The sequence below is a fragment of the Mustela nigripes genome, chromosome 4 (assembly GCF_022355385.1).
Source record: "Mustela nigripes isolate SB6536 chromosome 4, MUSNIG.SB6536, whole genome shotgun sequence".
NCBI lineage: Eukaryota > Metazoa > Chordata > Mammalia > Carnivora > Mustelidae > Mustela > Mustela nigripes.
The window spans coordinates 44,664,040-44,685,053 of NC_081560.1; the positions used below are offsets into that span (position 1 = coordinate 44,664,040).

At 41.8% G+C, this 21,014-nt stretch overlaps 1 protein-coding gene across 8 annotated transcripts in view; it reads left to right on the forward strand.

Moving 5' to 3' along the window:
- The window catches only part of PDE1C (phosphodiesterase 1C), a 502,891-nt gene extending 484,413 nt beyond the window's left edge, over positions 1-18,478 (forward strand). For 6 of the 8 annotated variants that reach the window (XM_059396607.1, XM_059396608.1, XM_059396613.1 and 3 more), the window contains one exon: positions 15,886-18,478. In XM_059396607.1, the coding sequence (XP_059252590.1) occupies positions 15,886-16,055 (170 nt within the window). In that variant the 3' untranslated portion in view covers positions 16,056-18,478. Of the gene's footprint in view, positions 1-4,282; positions 6,527-15,885 lie in introns of those variants that run through there. The other 2 variants (XM_059396610.1, XM_059396616.1) reach the window with 1 other exon arrangement.
- The last annotated feature ends 2,536 nt before the right edge of the window (positions 18,479-21,014 follow it).

The following is a 21,014-nucleotide window of genomic DNA, read 5'->3' on the forward strand; positions in this document are numbered from 1 at the left end:
CTTGCTACTTCCTATCTCAGGAATACCATGTTGCCTCCATTGACTCAAATGCTTCTCCCACAAACTCTTGGTGTGGGCTGTCACGCAATTTAAAATATCGTGTTTAAGGATAGTCAAAGAGCCAAACAGAGGGATACTAACCCTTGAAAAACAATACAATAAAATTATTCAGAAAAAACCCCCAAAAACAGAGGTATGCAAAAGAAGCCATTCGAAATCTGAAATTTAAAAAAGCAAACAGGTATGTAATCATTGGAACTTGGAAAAAGAAAGGGAAAAACAATGTGAAACACAGCCAAAAAGAGAATTAATGTTGTCCTTAGGACTTAAGAGCAGGGAACCAAGACAGGGAACCATATCAAAAAATGAAAGAGCATGAACCATAAGACTTTTAGAGGATTATACAGAGATAAATGTTTATGACCTTGGATTAGACAGTGATTTCTTAGATATGACGCCTAAAACCCAGATGAAAAATGTATAACACAACTTCATTAAAGATAAAAATTCTGTGTTTCAAGGGACACTATTAAGAAAGTGGAAAAGAAGTCCACAGAATGGAAGAATATATTTGAAAATCATGTATCTGAAAAGGGTCTAGTATCCATAATATGTAAAGAATGTTTATAAATCAACAATAAAAAGATAAATAACCCAATTGAAAAGAGGAATGAGGATTTAAATAAACATATTTCCAAAAAAGATACAAATGGAACATGAAAAGATGTTCAACATCATTAGTCATTAGGGAAATGCAAATCAAAACCATAATGACATACTACTGTACATGCGCTAGAATTGAGACAATAATAGTAAGTGTGACGTTGATGTGGAGAAATTACTAGCCTTGTACATTGCTCCTGGTGATGTAAAATGGTGCAGCAACTTTGGAAAAGAGTTTTGTAGTTTCTCAAGAAGCTAAACATGCAGTGACCAAATGACACAGCAATTCTGCTCCTAGGTACATTCCTAAGAGAACTGAAAAGATATGTTTACAAAAAAACTTATCCACAGATATTCAAAGTGGTATTATTCATAATAGCTAAAGAAGTGGAGAGAAACTAAATGTCTACCAAGTGATGAATATATAAACCAAATGTGCTAATCTATATAATAGCTTTTTTAAAAAGATCTTATTTATTTATATGAGAGAGAGAGCGCGAGCGGGGAGGGAGGCAAAGGGAGAGGGTGGGGCAGACTCCCTACTGAGAAGGAAGCCTAATGTGAGGCTCCATCTCAGGACCCTGAGACCCTGACCTGAGCTGAAGGCAGATGCTTAACTGAATGAGCCACCCAGGTGCCCCCATACAATAGAATATTATCTACTACCTATCTAAAGAACTGAAGTATTGATACATTCTACAACATGGATGAACCATGAAAACATTTGCTAAGTGAAAGAAGCCAGGCACAAAAGGCTGCATATTTTATGATTCATTTATGTGAAATATACAGAATAGGCTTACCCAAAAGAGAAAATAGATTAGAATCTTGAGGAGAGAGAAGAATGAAGAGTGAATTCTCATGGGTATGGGATTTCTTTTCGTAGTGATGGAAATGTTTTGGAATTAGATATGGTGATGGCTGCATGACCCTGCAAGTATGGTAATTGAACTGTACACTTCAAGTGATGAATTTTATGGTATGTGAATTATATCTCAATAAAAAATGAAAGCATGAAAGATAGATAAATAGCTCTAAAGACTCACCTTAGGTGGAAAACGCAGCTCAGCTGCCATGCCTAAATAAAACCAAATGCTTATCTAATGCTATTGTGTGAGGTTGCCAAAAATTAACTCAAGAATGAAAAATTCTTTAATGTCACAGGAAGCTGGCTATATTCAAGCAGGTCACTTAAAATAAAGTGACAACCAAATAATGGCAAAATTTGCATTGGTAATAGTAGATGCCAGAAGACAATGAAAATGTATCTACCATGTGTTGAGGGAAAGTAAATCAATATATAATAACTAAAACAGTTATTATATATTGTGAAGGGAAAGTAAAAACATTTTCAGGTATACAATGACATGGTTTACCAACTGCAGACCTCATTAAAAGAAAGATTAAGGGATATACATAAAAAAAAAGCAAAGTGTATCTTCTTGCATCTTGAGATACAAGAATAAATGGCATACACACAAGTAAATAAAACATTTTGGTAAATTTGAGCAAATAGTTTTAAAAAATAATGTCCAATTTCTGTGTTAAAATAGGAAACGGAAGCTTACAGCTGGAAAGAGGCTTATTCAGTGGAATGTTAAGGACTGCTAGAATCTATTTTGTTTTTGGGCAGAATTTTGTAACTTTTTAACACAAAGGATCATCAATAAAATAATTGATATATACCCTATAACATTTAAGTGGGGGAACTGAACAACAAAGGGAATATAAAAATCTATAAACTTAATAGAAGACAGAAAGGAAGAAAAGGAATAAAGAATGATTACAAAATTAGATGGTAGAATCAAATACAAAACAAAACGAAAATTAGGTAGTAGAATGAAGTCCAAAAATATCAGTAATAATAGTAATTGCAAACGGCCTAAATTCTGGTATTAATATATGAGAGATTACCTTTTTTTTTAAATTTTTTTATTTCTTTTCAGCGTAACAATATTCATTGTTTTTGCACCACACCCAGTGCTCCATGCAATCCGTGCCCTCTCTAATACCCACCACCTGCTTCCCCCAACCTCCCCGCCCCGCCCCATCCCCTTCAAAACCCTGATTGTTTTTCAGAGTCCATAGTCTCTCACGGTTCACCTCCCCTTCCAATTTCCCTCAACTCCCTTCTTCTCTCCATCTCCCCTTGTCCTCCAATGTTATTTGTTATTTGTTATGCTCCACAAATAAGTGATTATCTGATTAGATAAAGAAAGCAAAATCCAGTTCTATCCTGCTTTTAAGTGCACACCTTTAAGAAAAACCTACAGAATGAAAGTTTGCTAACATGTTGCTAAAGAAATTCTATTTGAAATAAAAAGGCACTTCTTTGAAAAACTTGTCCATTTTAATACCTGTTCAGCAGTCTGTTATATCAATGAGCCAAAGAATGTTTCATCATTCTCCTGTTGACAGTTATTATTCATTTTTTGCTATTATAAACAATGCTTAATGTAATGTACAACAAGAAAAGCAAGTTGTAAGAAGATGTATACCATCTAACACAATTTATACTATCCCTTAAAACAAGCAAAAATATTAGCTATTTAACAGATGCATACAAATGCAATAATTGAGTGTTCATATGCACAGGGATATCAAATTCTAGATGATGCCTTTTGTGTGATGGGGGGAAGAGAAGTATCCTGGAAGAGTGTACTGGGTACTTTAACTCTATTTGTGACATTTAATCTCCTTAAATAAACTTATGAGCTAATATGCAAAATGTTAAACTTTGATTAAATTATATTGAAAATACATGAGAACTTGACATTATTATTATCCAGACTTTTCTATATGCTCAAAATATTATGTATTAAGAATTTTAAGTGACAAACATATTGCTGTGTCCTAAGGCAGTTTTGTTTAGTTTCAGCCACATAAACGCGATTTCACATATATTTCAGAGAAATTTAATGTTTTCCCTTTCTAACATATTGGGAGAGATGGGTGTTGGTGTATGAGGATTCAGATATGAAGAAAGCCTGCTGGTAACATGCTTCAGTCCAGAAGCCACCAGAGACCATTTCATTAAGGAACTGCTTGTGTGGCTTCTGAAATTATCAAAGGGGTCGTCCTAAAGCTCCAGCAACTGGGAAACTCTCCTGGGGACAGCACCTTGATCCTTTTTATATCTATAGCAAAGTGACTCTCATGTAGTAAAGTAATAGCACCTGCAGCTGATTTTTTTCTAGAACAACCTTCTACTATGCCCTATGAGGTCTGTGAACCCAATCACACTCCATGGGTGGGCTGGAAATGGTGGAGAGCTGAGGAAACGTTGGCTCTCACTGGAGGAGTGGCCCAGAGCTTCAGCACTACTCACAGTCATGACCACTAACGATGGAGCCTAGTCAGTGACTGACTTCTGAGCAGATTCCCCAGGGCGCCTCAGTCATGTCACTTTCTGGAAGCGATCCTTAGACAGAAAGGTATAGTACCATCACTTTTGCTGAAGCAGATAGCTGATGGCTCCTGTGTGCGTACGGCTGCTGGTGTGCACCCTAGTGTTGGCATAGATGCAGCTCTGCTTCTGATCTCCATGCCTGACGTAGAAAGAGTCTGCGTGTAGAGATGCCAGCTGGCTTGAATGACATTGTCGTGTGTCCTATTCTAGGGGACTACGGATAAAACGTCCATCCAGAGGCTTCCTCAGAAGAGAACTGACCAGCTCTGAGGTCTGAAGACATTTTAGGAAGCTTATGATTTTTTTATTATTTATTATTAAACCAAGACCAAGTATTATGTGTATTATAAGTAATGAGTGGTAAACTTCAAAAAGTAACTTCCGATCTCCCTAATACAGGTTTTTAACAATAAGTACTTTGATTTGTATTGCACATCTATTAACTATCAGGGATAATGCTGGATTCTTAACATGCATGATCTTATTTAATCCTCCTGACAACTCTCTAAGGAAGGTCCCTTATCTCCATTTCACAAATCAGGGAACTGGAGCCTAAATGGTAAGCAGCTTGCCGGAAGTTAGCAGGCAGCAAGGCAAGGCAAGCCCATGCTTTTTGCTTGAGTTTCATTGCTCCTGGCTAAAGACTGATGTCAAATAGTCCGTACTGTAACCACCTTCCTTACTCTGCCCGGGGATTAGACCAATTACCCCTGCACTAATTTTTCAGGTGCAGCCGTGGGTGCAGAGGGATCCTGCACTGTCTTTTAAGTGAAGATTCCATTGAGTGCTCTCTTTGTAATTCTTTTATCTTGAGTTCAGTTTGAGGGATGGCCGTTGTCATTCTTTCTGTAGATTGGATCAAAACTCATTTGTGACGTATTGATTTAGCACTTTAGAGCTTCAGAAACCTGGTGAAATTTAGCTTTTCAGGCTTCTTCTAGGATAGGTCCTTGCAGGTATGAACAAAGGGCAGAGTTCCTGACTGAGCCTTACACTACCCATTTCATATGCACATGTGGACAACTGCACACATGGACGGGAAAAGCTTAAGGAGAAGACTTAGTTTTTCTCCAAGATATTTTTCTCATTTGAAACAGCATGCCTCACATACATTGGGTCTGCTGGGGCAAACAAAGAGAAAGAGCTAAACTGAAGATGATCCCTCCTTGAGAGAGGACTTTCTTGTTCTTTGTTTGATTAATTAAAATAGTCATTTATCAAATGGAACTATTTATCATTAAATGGTCAGGTTGCAGGGCATTGAATCGCCAGCCATTGTCTAAGAAGAGAGCTTGTTTTCCAGCCTACTTCATTGTTCCTCCTCTTTCACCTCTTTGTCAGAGGGAAAGTGGTTCTAACCCCATGCCTCAGTGCCTCTCCAGACTCTAGGAAGACCTGTAGAAACCAGCCGAGGTTGTAGTGTTAGTCTAACGCAGGAGTGTTCAGGCTTCAGACTGGAGACTTCGAAGGGAAGGAACTTGCGGACTCCCTTCCTGGAGCAACCCTGGGCAGCAAATCTGGGTATCAAGACTTTGTGGAGGCAAGAAGGAACTATCAGGGTCTGTAGATGCCGATCAACTTTGCCAGCTGGCGGTTATTCTAAGTGACTCATTTATTCTTTGGTAAGCAGGAGGTTTATGAAGGTTACCAAATGTGACGCAGAGGAGTTCACTCATTCATTAAATATTTCTTAGCACCCCCTGTTCCCCGTTCTGTGAGTAGGTTCTGGGAATGCAAGTGTGCCGAATACCCTGGTGTGTAGCTAGGATTGATTACCTGTGGGGTAAAGCATAAAGAAGCATTGAAAAAAACCAGGGTGTCCTTGATTTAAGAATAGCTTCCAATGAAGGTGACTTGAAGAATGTTTATGCCTCAGCATAATAAATGCAAAGATTCCTAAGAAGCAAAAGTGCCCTTGTTATTTTCCCAATTGCATCAAGATTAGAACACAGGGACTGGGGGTGGGATTATGGACATTGGGGAGGGTATGTGCTTTGGTGAGTGCTGTGAAGTGTGTAAACCTGGTGATTCACAGACATGTACCCCTGGGGATAAAAATATATGTTTATAAAAAATAAAAAAAAAAATAAGAAAGAACACAGGGACTGAAACTTCTTTCATCCTGGTTGGTTGTCTAAGTCACACTTCCTGTCCCAGCCAGGATTTCCAGCATTCACATTCATGGTTAGGCTTTGTCCATCGTGATTGCATGAACATTCGTATTTGTACACTGTATAAATAGTTTAGAATGTGGGCTAGATGTTTTTGCTTTGCTTCGAAGGACAATTCGTTCCAGCAAAGTGGTTTCCTCGGGTAGCGGATATATACGTCCATATATACATGCACATTTTGGATGATTAGTTTTCCGTGAATCAGAATGACATGTTCTCTGCCAAGTGCTCACAAATAAATTTATTAAGTTAACCTCTTCATTGTTTGGTAAGGTCTTCCATGTAGTGATAGCCAGTTGTGTGGAGAATTATATGACTTTTCTACTCTAGAATAAGAAATCCATCAGGGAGGGCACCATTAAAAGGCCCTCAGTGAGGATCATTCACCCCTGTGCTATGGGATAATGGTTGCCACATACCATGTACCTACGACATCCTGGCAGTCTACAAGTTTACAAGGTACTATATATACATGATCTCATTTACATTATATACACATGATCTCATTTACATCCCCTTTAAAATCCTCACAGCACCATGCATATTCTTCCCATTTTACAGAGAAACAAAAAACAAAAACAAAAAACCCAAGTTCCGGGATAGTTTATCTCCTTAGAATCTTACAGGTAGTAATAACTTAACCCAGTGATGTGCTGTCCCAACCCAGCACATCACTGGGTTAAGCTTCTCTTGTAATAGTACCATACCACCTGTTCAATTCTTTTTTTCAATATTTTTATTTATTTATTTGTCAGACAGAAAGAAAGAGAAAGAGTGCACAAGCAGGGGGAGTGGCAGGCAGAGAAGCAGGCTCCCAGCTGAGCAAGGAGTCTGAGGGAGGACTTGACCCTAGGGTCCTGGAATCATGACCTGAACCGAAGGCACAAGCCAACCAGACATCCCTCATGGGTTCAATTCTTATTACAGATCTTAGCACATGGCCAAGGGTTGGTAGCTCCTGCATGTAATGGTAAGATCTTGCCAGCTGCCCTAGGCATCCCTCAATACCAAAGTGTAAGTTGACTTAGTCTCAAAACCAACTTGGCACTCAAGCCAGTGTTTCTCTACCTGGGTACACGTTAGAGTCACTGGACATAACCAACATACTAATGGCTTAGGTTCCATCTTAAAATGCTGGATTGCTTCAGAGACTCCTGCGGGCAGGAGTCAGTAAACGTTAAAGCTTCTCAGGTGATCTGAGGTGCAGCCAGGGTTGAGAACTGCAGGTGGAAGCAAACAGCTTCAGGCTGGATGAAGGGCAACAAAACCATGTGGTTTATCTTTTTCCTATGGACATAGGTTCCTCTGGGGGCCTGGAAATGCTGACGTGGTCATCTGTCTATCTTAGGTAGTGGTTTGGTACATGCAGTGTCACCTCAGTTCCTTCTAGGTAGCACAGTTTCTGTGCTCATTGCTCTGTGAAGTGAAAATATGGTACCAGGGGAGCCTGGGTGGCTCAGTCCATTAAGTGTTTGCTTTCACTTCAGGTCATGATCCCAGGGTCCTGGGATTGAGCCCTGCATCAGGCTCCTTGCTCAGCGGGGACTCTGCTTTTCCCTCTTCCTCTGCCCCTCCTCCCCCTGTTTGTGCTCTCTCTCTCTCTCTCTCTCTATCAAATAAATAAATAAAAACTTTAAAAAAAAAGAAAATATGGAATCAGTGGATTATTTAGCATTCTCATTTTTGAGGTGAAATCCTTAGAGAGCCAGCATCTTTTAAAATATAGATGATGGATTTCATTATTGTAGTGTTTTTAAAAATGTTTTTTATTTATTTGTCAAGGAGAGAGAGCAGAGCGAGTGAGAGAGAACACGAATGGGGGAGGGGAGAGAGAGACACACAGACTAACCACTGAGCAGGGAGCCCCATGCTGACGTGGGGCCCGATCCCAGGACCCAGGATCATGACCTGATCTGAAGGCAGGTGCTCAACTGACTGAACCACCCACGTGCCCATCATTATTGTTGTTTTAATATAAAATACACCTTGAAGAGTTTAAGAGTAGACAACAGTACATCTAATATGCCTAGTATATGAGTGATTTTCTGGCTGGGTTAATGTTGCTAAATTGTATTGCTACAAAAGGAAGAGATACCGAGCTGTGTGGCCTCAGTATAATGCTGTTTGTGTCTTGAGGAGACAGATGAATTCCCTAACTGGGAAAGTATGACGCTGCTGAATTTTCCTGGCAGTTGCAAACCTTCCAGGAAGGGATGGAAAGCAAGAGCAAGGCAGCACCTACTACGTGCCCATACCATGTTGACGGCTCCACATGCGTGATTCCTTTCCTTCTCATCATAGCTCTCTGTGGTGAGACTTCTCAGCTCTGTTCTCTATGTGGGAAACTGAAATCGTGTGCCCGCAGCATAGAGGGGGTAGAGACAGAACTGATTCTGGCCCTTTCCAAGGATGGGGGCAGCTGCAATCAGGGATGTAAAAACACCGAAAACTATAGAGGACGGAGACCCTGCTGCTGGTCTCCTTAAACAGTAGAGCCTTGGGTTTCTAAAAGGTTGTTATGTTTCACTTCCATTTTTTTAAGCATCTCATGGGAAGCCTAGATAATGAACAAGAACCAAGTCTGTTTTTCTGTTGAAACAAATTAGTATCTTCCACTCACCCCTTAAGGAAAAGACCAGCTTGGAAAGCCAGTTTAGCCAAATGCTAGAGGTTTAAAGGGAATGCTTCTGCCTTGGCAATGCGATGAACCCTTCCTGATTCAGTCCTCTGTGAAGCTGATGCTAACATTGAATGGAGACTTTGGGCTGATTTTGTATTTTCTCATGAACTCACCTTCAAAATGTCACTAATTCATGCCAAATTAGCTAATGTGGCTGATCTGGTCAGAATCAGACATAAGCCTGGTTTGGAATTCCAGATAATCTGAAAAGATATCCCAGAAAGAAGCTAGAAAGAGTCCGGAAGGGAGACAAATCCAGAGACATAGAGAAACATCAGGCGGATTATCTCAAGTTGAACAACACTTAACTTGCAGCCCAAAATCAGTCCTGCAAGAAATGTCAGTGCCTGTCCGAGAAGTCTTCTGGCATCTGTCTGTTCAGGGTTTAGTCCCTCTTTATCCACCGGGAGTTACCTTTGGACATGATCACTATTACGATGATGATCTTAAGAGAATTCATCATGGACCGAAGGCATTCTTTATGCCAGACACTGTAGGAAATCCTTGACATAGCCAGTCTGGCTGAGTCATCCTAGCAGTCCTGCAAGATAGACAGCACTGGGCTACAGAGGAGAAATGTGGATCTTACAGGTGAAGTGACCTGCCCAGGAAAAAAAACAAAAACAAACCAGGAATGGTAGAAGCAGGCTTTAAAACTAGATTTCCGCCTGCAAAGGTCTCACTCTTACTCCTCAGTCAGACATCAGGAACGTGCTCTTTGGTCTTATTTTTTCTTTTCCCACAAGTGAGATTTATTTAGAAAACAATGGTTCATCTCAGGGTTGGCTGTTTTTGGTGTGGGTCTTACAATCCTCAAATGATAGCACCAAAGTTGCTTTCTCCAACAAAAGAATGCCTTTTCATTCCTCAGAGCTTTTGTCTTCCTGGTAGACCCAACAAGAAGAACAAAATGTGGTGGGTGTAAAGTTTTTTCCGGCGAGATAAACACAACACCAGGCAAAGTGGGTGCAAGGCAAGATTTATTAAAAATGCTCTCCGGCGAAGTTTCAGGGCTCAGGAGAAGGGGAGCCAGGAAAGTTGCGCCGGGAGGAGGTGGGCACCCTCGGGCGAGGTTCCGCGACTCTGGAAAGCAGAGTGGCAGAAGTCGCGCCCAAGGCAGGGAGGAGGGGGCTTTTAAGGGGTCTTGGGGAAAGCTCAGGGGTCTTTTGGCAAGTTTCCCTTATTTGGATATCCCGCCTGCTCATCGGGATCCCATTGGTCCACAGGAGCCCGGGGCAGGGGTCTCAGATTCCTGCTTGTCAGGGTCCCATTGGTCCATGGGAACCCGGAGCGGGAGGGTCTCAGATTCCTGCTTGGGCCTTTGTTCTCCTGTCCGAGCTCAGGTCTTGTGGCGGGAACTTTCGCCATCTTTAGTAGCCCTTCCTGCCAGCCCAACAGTGGGCAGGAGGGGATGGGGGAGAGCATAATTGTGAAGACCACACGTAACCTTAACAGATTCATGTAAGACTTCTCCCCACCCCAGGCAGTTTGTTGTGATCAAACTACAGCAGCAACATTAGCTAGCTCTCCACAGTTTCCACAACACTTTCAGTGTGTGCAAAACATTGGTACTATTGTTTTTTGTGAAGATAAGGAAGGAGACATTTGGAGAGACCAAAACAGTAGCTCTCAACCTCACACCCGGTGAGATTATCTGAAGAGCTTTAAAAACTCCTGAGGTCTCAAACAAACCCGCATAGATTCTGCATTCATTGATCTGGGGTACGACCTGAGTATCGGGATTTTTAAAAGCTCCGTAGGTGGTTATCACTTGCGGCCTGGGTAAGGACCACCCAGTTAAGCACCTACCCAAGATCCTGGAGCTCTGCTTGGCTTGACTGCTCACCAACAGTCGTGACTTTTGGAATTCCTGTTAACATTCCAACCTGGCCTAAGTGAAGGGAGAGATAAAAGCAGTTACTTAAGAGACCTTTATATAATTCCTTCCTGAGCTATGACCACAAATTATATTAAGTGTGTGTCTGTTGAGGGAGATGATTTGCTTTTGCTTTGGGGGAAGTGTGACTGTAGCTACTAACGAGCATGTTCAAGAATCCTGTCTATTACACAGATTATATACTCAAACACGGAGAGTAGAAATGAGGTACTATTTTGACTCTCATAACTTATCATGGTAATTATTAAAACTTACTCTGAATCTCAGTGCAAAGTTGCTTTAAATATTGGGTGAAAGCTCTGAGGTTGAGCCGCTTGGGCATGAATCCAGAATCCAGAATCCAGACTTCCTGCATATCAGTTGTGTAGGGTTTGGCACGTTCCTTAAGTTCTCTAAGCCCCAGTTTTCCTTGCCCCAAAAGGGGGTGATAACAGCACTTGCTTCATAGGATTGTAGAGAAGATTCACATTAAATTCTTAGCATTGTGCCTAGTAAACAATGTGTTGTCTTATGTCATAACTATCTTACAGCGGTGAATCCCGACATGAAAATGACAAGTTTGGTTCTTTCATCATTCTGTCCTTGATGGAGCTGATGTTAGCATTCCTATCCCTTGCAATTCAAAACTCGTGAATGATTTTTGTGCATTTTTATAAGAACTTTCCATCAGGCAGATACTGCAAGTAGACCTGCTTTTAGAAATGAAATGTATGGCAGTGGGATTTTATTCCTCATGTAAAACAACATTTCAGAGGCAACAAATGATTACTTTTGTGTGTGTGTATGTGTGCGTGTGTGTGTGTGTGTGTGTGTGTGTGAATGCGGGTAGAAAAAGTCTAGAATGGAAATGTTTTCTTCCCCCAAAGGTGGTATCATGATATTATCTTTGAAAGGGCAGAAAACATATGTCCAACACTTTTTATTTTAAGAAGATGCTAATATTCAAATTTATTCAGAAATTAAGAGCAGACCAAGTTGCTGCCCTCAGAGGTAGGGTTCTGCAACAGAGATTCAGAAATTCTCCACATGGAGTTGCTGCTGCCGCATGAGAGATTGGGGAAGATCCCCGTGATGTCAGAGAGGATGGGAAGAACAGAGACAGATCCTCACACAGATTGTTACTAAACTCACGGAGACTAGGCAGGACAGACAGTAGGTGAGGACTGGTGATAGTTCTGTGCAGCCTGCTTTCACTTAGTACAAAACAACAAGGTGTGCTGAAGTAAGGATTTCTGATAGTATATGATATGACACTGTAAGATAAGGATGAGGAATTAGGCCAGTCTTTTCTGCTGGACACTGGGAGATATCCCTGTAAAGGAGTTCCCTAAGCTAATAAAATGGAGAAAAACCACATGCTGTTGGCTTCTCTCCAGGATTCCTAACACACATCCCCACTATTTAGGTGCCATGAAGATAGTAGTTTATCTTTTGACTAAGGAACCTCCCTGTCCCCCAATAATACCTATCACACTCACAACTTCATTGAAGGGTATTTGAAAAACACTTTAAAAACCCTCTTTTACATTGCAATACCGGAACTATCAACTATATTAATTTGATTTAGGACTAATCTCAATCTATTTTCTGAAGAATAATTCTATACACTCGTCTCCCACACCACAAGAAAAGTGACCATCAAGCAAAATGGTCTCAAAGACCTCTCAAAGAGGCGGAGAGGGAAAAACAGATAGATTGGCGGTGGCCGAGGAAAGGGAGATCATACACACTTTTGGGAGAACTGTGGTGTTCACGAGAAAGGTGATTTAAACAAACGGGGATTAAAACTCCTCAAAGAGCATTGCTTTTATGAAAAACAAATACTGTATGTAATTGTGAAATAAAGGATGGTGATGTATCGATTTTTGTCTTGCACTTTTCTTTTCCTAAGTAATTTGAAAGTAATATAGATAATGACTCCCAAATCCAGGGTCTGTGCAATGATATGTACCTTTGTCAAACCTTCCTTACCTAATTAGACAGCTTCCAGCAAGTACATTGCTTTAAGAGATGAGAGCAGATTTTGTGACTATGTCCCCAAGATTTAAAAAAAAAAAATGGTCTAACTTGCTAATAATCAAGCATAGGGAGAGATGGGATTCTATGCCCAGTTTGGTTCTTCTTCTCTACCCCCAGAGAAGGAGAGGCGGATTTTGACACTACTGCTTGGGTTCAGGTGTGGGACGTGCGTAGTCGTCGAAAGCAGAAGGATCCGATCCTCTTCCAGTATCTTGGGAATAGCCAGTAGACAAATGAAAGAGCCCTAGGAGGCCAGGCCAGCACCCCAGAACAAAGGTCTCCACGAAATTCAAGATGGTGTCCTTATCCCCGGTTCTCCTGTTTTGCTCTGTCATCAAATCACATACCCCCGCAGACCGGAAAGGCAATCAATGCCTATAAAACAGCACTGTATGAATTTTTCTTTTTTTCCAACATTTTGAGTAAGGGCGACAGCAGGCATATAAGTATTTCCACAATCTTGGTGGGAAGCCGATCTCTATCAGCAGGTTCAACTCTATTTGCAGTGACTCTGGTGGCAAGGGGAGTTTTTGTTCAGACAATCAGAATGCCAGCAAATGGTAACTGCTCCTTCATGCTGAGAAGTGGGAAATTCAATAATGCTTTGGCTGGGTTCATGCTGAGTAGCGAAAATAGAATGAATATGGAGAGGGACTGTGACTTGAAGAGCAGTAAATCAGCTAGCCCAGACGTTTGCAACAAGCAGCTTTTAATCTGAAGTCTCTCTTGTTTCTACCCCATTATCCAGGGTAACAGGGCTGTTTTTGTACTTGTTCCTAGAGTGTTTTGTGCTGTTTACTGTAAAACTCAGAATTAAGTGCTCTGAGGTCTGTAAAAAAAAACAAAACAACACCTCTCTTTTCTTCTGTGTGCATATTATGTCACTACCAGAACATTTGCTGCTAGTCTTTACTACGAGTTAGCCTAACTGAGAAGGCAAAGTTGGTGTGGGTGTTACGGTAGTAATAGTGTCCCTTATTAGACCTGAACACTTTTTTCTTCTGTAAGCGAAGTGACAAGTCTCAGTGGGGAGTCACTAGAATGGAAGTCCCAGGACGGCAGGGATTTTGGTCTGTTTTCTTCACTGTTCTGTCAGCAACACATAAGTGCTCTACGAAGTCAACGAATGACCATTAGTCTACAGATGGGGAAAAGTCTAGTCAGCTCTGAGCTCTCTGAGACATTTTGTACTAAATCTCCAAGTGACCTCAGGTTTGTTGGCTTTTTGTTACATACGATCTTGCAGAATAGCTCTGACGTATGATTCAATGGAAGAAATTTTTAGCAGTATGTTTCTTTTTCAGAAGTCGCATCAGCAAAACCTGATCCACATAGAGAAATTAGAAAATGGAAACAACCAACCAAAAACCATGTTTAAACTCCTCAGAGATAACCACTGCTATGATGTAACTGTATGATCTTCTGGATTTTCTTATGCGCATATTGATACATGCTGTAATGAGATTAGATTATATTTATTGCCTTTTTGATTTAACAGGATTACACGAACATCTATTTTTATTAACAAACATCTGTAGTATCGGAGTAGTGTATTTTAAGAAGGTACCAGAACTTAACCAACCCCTATGATTGTACATTTAAGTTGTTTCTGATCTTTTTGCTTGACCATATTGGAAGAGAGTTGTGGAACTGGTTTTCACAAGGGTAACCTTTTGTGTCATGGATCTGTCCCCCAGTCTGAGGCTTCAAGCTGACCCACCTGTGTATTACTTTTCTTTGCCCACCCTGTGTTGTTAGAATCACTTCACCTTGAACAAGTGTTTGAGGAAATGACTCAGCACCAGCTCTGTCCTTCAAACCTTTTATCTAATTACTCTCCCTCATCAGTTTGCGATGATCATTTAACCTGGTTTTCCCTTTATTCATTCTAACACTGTCTCACTGACAATGCTCTCCAGGAGGACCAAGAAGGGGAAGAGGTGGTGCCAGTGGTGGGGGCAGAGCACAAGGGGCACAGGGAAGAGGGATCAGTTAACACTTTATGTCTTTATGTGGCCTGACTGCTTGTTTCTTTTTATCACTGAATAATATCCCATTGTATAGATAGATGTTCTACAATGTGTTTATGCAATTAACTATTGAAGGAATTCCTGGCTTATGGTTTTGGGCAATTAGGAATAAACTTCTATAAAACTCATGTACCGGTTTTTATGTGGACATCAGTTTTCAAATCAGCTGGATAAATACCTAGCAGCATAACTGTTGGATCGTGTGGTAAAACCATGACCGGCTTCCTAAGAAGAGACTGTCAAAGTGTCTTCCAAAGTGACTGTAATACTTGACATCCTTCCAGTGAGGATGGGGGTGGTGTCGCTCCTTGTCGTCCCCAGTGACGGGTGTCACCCACTCTGGTTTGGATTTTATCCGTCCCGATAGGTGCGTTGTGTATATCATTGCGGTTTTAATCTGCAGCCATGGCTTTCTGGCTGTGTGCATCTCTTCCTCAGCGAGGAGTTGGTTCAGATCATTTGCTCCTTTGTAAATTGGGTTGTTGATTTCTCTTTACTGAATTTTAAGAGTTTTAAAAAATATTTTGGAGACAAGACTTTTATATATGTGTTTGGCAAATACTACTCAGTGCTGTCTTTTTTTTTTTTTTTTTTTTTTTTTTAAATCACTTCTGGATCATGTGCCACTTTGCAGCCTTAAAAGCTCACATCTGGTGCTAAATGCTGCTCCGTCCTATGGCTCTGCTCGCCTGTTTGCTTTGCTAGTCCCAAAAGTGATCCCACCGTTCCCTCTCACTTCCTTCCCTCCATCCACTCATGGTCAGAAAACATTCCTCTTCCAGGATCCTCGTTGTCTCTCTCTAGGAATTTGTCTGCCTTTATTTTAAGTAAATGACCGAGGTGAGCATGTGTTTATTCATCTTTCTGTAGTGAGAGCCCCAGTGAGGGTCCCACTTGTCTGTTTCCTGCTTTGAAAGGAAACAGGTCTGGGGAGAACCAGTGGCCCATGGTGTTTAGGTGGTGCCACGTCATTAGTAAGGCTAATGGTTGTCTGTCTTCCTTTGCATGGCCGCCAGTCATCAAGGCTCCTCTGCGCCATTTTAAACGCCCTGCTTACGCATCTAGCTCCTACGCACCTTCAGTCCCAAAGAAAACCGATGACCATCCTGCGAGGTACAAGATGCTGGATCAGAGGATCAAAATGAAAAAGATTCAGAATATCTCCCATAACTGGAACAGAAAGTAGGTCACGGGGAAGAGAGGGAGTAAAGGAGAGGCCCACTCCTCTGCCTGTCGGCTCTCACCAGCCAGAGTGGGATACGCTTCCAAGATCCTTGGAGGCTTTGGGGGCTGGTGCTTTTGTAGTCAACTCCAGCGAGGCAAAGTGAAGGCCATGTGGGACTCTCCCCTTTGTCTTTTTTTATGGACCCATCCATCACTGGATCTGGGAGTCAACACAGACTCCAGCAGTAAGAGGGTAGTCTCATACGGCTTTTATTTGTATGGGTCTTTCAAAATCTAAATCAGACCCCAGTTAAAATGATGTATCCTCTTTAGAAAATTCCTCCCACTGACACTTCTTTTATCCCTAGAAGTTGACTTGCCCCGGTAAGAATATTGTTAAAATAATCATCGTATTTAAGAAATGCACTTTTGGGGTGCCTGGGTGGCTCCTTCAGTTAAAGCCTCTGCCTTCGGCTCGGGTCATGAACCCAGGGTCCTGGGATCGAGCCCCACATGGGGCTCTCTGCTCAGCGGGGAGCCTGCCCCCCCACCTTCTGCCTGCCTCTCTGTCTACTTGTGAGCTCTCTCTGTCAAATAAATAAATAAAATCTTTAAAAAATGCACTTTTAAAAACAGCTTTTCCAATTTTAAACACAATAGGAAAAGATGTTTTTAGAAGTACATTCCTTAAATACGGTGACTATGACAATATTTGAAATTCAGGCAAATGTGTAACTTTCAAAGTAAACCCATTAAAATTAAAAGTTCTGTTTCTGAATGTGACAATCACAGAGGGATAAGAAGACTGATGAACAGTTGAGTTCACGGAGAATTCTGAACTGAGGCTCCACAAAACAGATACAAGTCAAAAATAAAGACCCTTGCTTTGGTTGTCATTGGATGCTTCTTGCCCGGTGGCCTCATTTTGTACCTTTAGAGTCGTGAGAGTTTGCAGAAGACACATTTTGGCTCTACTTCTTCTAATTTGTTACTTTCACTTACAGTTGACGATGCTAGAAATCAATGGGATGCCCATACCTCAGAGACTCCAGGTTTGAGATCTGCCCCAGGAGATGTCCCTTTGGTCTTGTGGGCCTGGGGCAGGAGGGTGGAAATTCCTGAACCTAATTTGAATCCCTTCCTTGCAGATTTTTGTCCATTAATTGGACAAGTTGGAGATACCTCTAAGTTAAATTCCAGATCAGTTTCCCAGCAGACCCTATAGCTGTGGCCCTTGGGGATCTCAGTTGCTCTCACAGGTCTTGCTGGAACGGAAGTCGATAACTCACCTCTCTTCACTGTGGCATTTTTAGCTCTTCGGAATCTCTCCTGGACTTTTGACTTTGGGACTAAAATCACACAAAATGGTAAGGAAACATCCAAGGCCAGAAATAGTTTTTGATCCCTTCAGAAATGCTCTGGTGCGGTGGAAAACTTTAGGTTTACTGTCCAGCGGGCCTGATCGCCAGTCCTGTCTTGTCTATAACTAGCTGCATTTCCTCAGTCTAATGGCATAATCTTTAAAAGCCTAAGTTTGCTTAACTAGAAAGTGGGCATATACCCACGACCTTTTGTGGGGAAAACTGAGGATAACATAGGTTTGGATTGTTATCACTGAACTTAATGAGTGACCGGAGCTCAACCAGTGTGACGAGGAGCCTTCCACGTCCAGAAAGGACTCTCAGGCACCCCTGCAAAGAAAGAGCTGTGCACGGACAGTCCCAGCATCTGCGGTCTGATTCTAAAGGGTTTCGTGTGCTCTCCTTCCCCCTCTTGCCCCAGCTCCCTTCCCCAAACCTCAGTTATGCAAGCTGAGCCAGCTCCGGAGTTTAGGGCCCACCATGCTACTGAACAATTTACTTACAACATGCTTGACGATGGTATTTCAGGGAAATTTAACTACTCTACCAAAAGAAAAATCACTGTGACTTTTGGTTAGGAAAACAATTGCAATTCTTAACTCCCGGCCCGGTTCCGGAGCTAAAGGATCCTTCTGTGGGGCTCTTCCTCCTGAAGTAGTTTAGCTCTGCAGGTAATTCCTCCCTGTTTGTCTCCAGATGCCTCCCTGCTTGCTTCACAGAGCCATGTAGGCACACAGGGAAACTGCCCACGGGTAGCGGCCTCCTGGCGACCCAGTGCATCATCAGTGATGTTCCTCAAATTTCCCCCATTTCTTTCAGTCTTAGGCATTGAGACATCAAGATGACTGTGCTTTCTCCACTGTGCTTCTTGACATTAGAAGCCATGATCCTAGGGACGAAGGTTGGCTCGTTCTGTATGTGTTTATCCCCAGATGCTGTTTTTCAGCTTTGGCTAATAATGTTGAAGGAACAAATGTACAGCTATTGGGATTCTTCTCTGCTTGTAAAATGCCTACCATGTTTTTTGCATGATGGATTGTATAGACATGCCAGATTATATTCTTATAGCAAATAAAAAGATGCTTTTAAAGGACTTTCTTGTATGAGTCGCCTTTTTCTTCTCCAGGATTCTGGGATTCATTTGGAAAGAGTTAGATTTTCTCTATGCCTGGCACGATTCAGTCCTGAATATCTCGTCAGGATGAATGACACAACAAGCTTCTCAGTCGGCTTCCTGATTGTATAGGTGGTAGGTGTTTTTAAAACCACCTTGTCCCTATACCGCAAACCCAAATTGATTACTTTGTTAGTACGAGTTACCCATAATACCAGCTAGTCTGTAGGTAAACACCTGTGCGATTAACTCAGTTTCTGTCATTCCAGGCGAAGCTATGTAGTTGGAAAGAACTGACATTCTGAGGCTAGAAAAACCTACCATTAAATCTTGGCCCCCTTTTGTTTGCTCTGGGAGCTCCAGCAAGTTTTGGAATTCCTCTGAACTTCAGTTTCCTCGGGCATAAACTGTGAGCAGTAATAGCCCCTGGTTCGGCACAGAGCAGGGCTGAAAATACGGTGAGGGCATCAATAAATAGCCGCTACTATGTCTTGGAGAAAGAGTAGAGTGTAGTAAAAAGAAGTCAGGCTTTTGAGTTTGCGAGCCAAGTCCCTTACTAGTTCTGTGGCCTCAGGTACATTGGTTAGATTCTGTATCTTCATTAAAAAGAAGTTAATAATTTATCTAATAATTTGATTAATAATAGCCACCTGGCTGTTCTCCCAGGTACCGATTTCTGCCTCACGCTGCACTTCAGTCTTTAATGTGCATTTCAGCATTGGGTTGGAAATCGGACATCCCGGCCCTCAGCTCTGCCTTCGCCTGTGTTTCCCCGCACCCTTGGAGTTCATGGGCTTCCATCTTTTATCTGTTATGGCTCCTTCTCACTCTCGTGTTCCACATCTCTGCACCCTTGACCACCCCTGGCACCTTACTCATACAGTTCTGTCCTTCATCTGTTCCCGTTCACCCACACCGAATCCCTTATTTTTTCCAAATTTCCACCAACACCAGCCTATGGCATACAACAGACGTTGCCCGAATGATGGCACAACAGGACAACTCCATAAATTAAAAATCCAACAACAATATCAGCTAGTCTCGGATTTCTCATGGTCATGTCTTCCTTAGACACCGATTTCCCTGTGTTGTCTTAGATCTCTCCTTCTACGAAGACCTCTCTCCCCTCTTGAACTTTAAATTCCTGTGAATGTGCAGAGCAGTGCATCTCTTACTCCCGACACCACACAAGCTCAAGGCATTTTTTAAAGCTTATGAACTCACTCTGCTGCACAAAGGGCATTTACTCTGGGCCCTCCTCCTATAATCACAGAGAACTGACAGAAGCTTCAAATGGTATTTTTTTTCCTTTGTAATATAATCCAATTCTTAGGCCCATTCCCTGTAAGAAAAGAGCAGTATAAATTGTTCTCTCCATCTTCCCACCACACCTCTGCCAAGAAAAAGTCTATGAGTGTTCTGGAGGCTTTGGCCAGGGGGAGAAGAGGGAGCGTTGGGGTTTTTTGTTTGTTTGCTTTTTGTTTTTCCATCTGGTGGTAATACTAATTTCACATGGGTAGGGCAGTGACCGTCACTCCTAGGTGCTCAGAGAATGCTCATTTCTTTCTCTTCCTACCTCTTTCTACCCCAAGCCAGTTAAGCTTTCCCAGGAACCCATCCACTGAGATTTTGAACTAGGGAAGGCCCTCCAGCACTCTTATTGTTATGATTTCTAATTCCTGTGAGGTAGAGGGGAAAAGTGGAGATGGTTGATAACCCCTATTTTGAAGTACAGGATTTCCATAAAGATCCATGTTCTTGGAACACTCAGGGGGCTCAGTCAGTGAAGCATCTTCCTTTGGCTCAGGTCATCATCCTAGGTTTCTGGGATCGAGTCACACATCAGTTTCCTTCCTCAGAGGGGAGTCTGCTTCTCCCTCTGCCTCTGCCTGCCGCTGCCCCTGCTTGTGCTCTCTCTCTGTCTCTGACAAATAAATAAATAAAATCTTTAAAAAAAATTCCACGTTCCTAAAACAGATGGAAGGCCCCTTATTTACCTGCGAAGTTTGAATTTATTTCCTCATTGACTGCCAACTTCACTTGATCAATTACACTCTCTTTGATCCATTTCCAATCTAAAAAAAAAAAAAAAAAAAAAACTATTGGGCTGACATCTTGATTTATTGGGAGTCTGTCAAGTTAGATGTGAGGATTTGTTAGGACTGGGAGTTTCGTGTGGGTGAAGGATTAATGATTTGGCTCCAGGTCCAGGGAAAGGCCAGGAGGTCCAGAGAAGGTTCTGCAGTATGGTAGATGTAGGTAGTAGCCTTTCCTGGTGGTACAGTTTAAAGACTAATTTAGGAGATTTATGAGCATTCATTATGCTTTTTTTTATATTTAAAGAACATGAAAACTGCTATTGGGGACTAGCAAGTGATAGTAACTACAGAATACTGTATTCAATTGTGTATTTTAATATTCAGCTTGGATTCTCTGTGCATGTTCTATGGCATGCTTTGTTTTGTACACTTGAGGAAGAGCTCCAGTTGACCCGTGCTTATAGAGG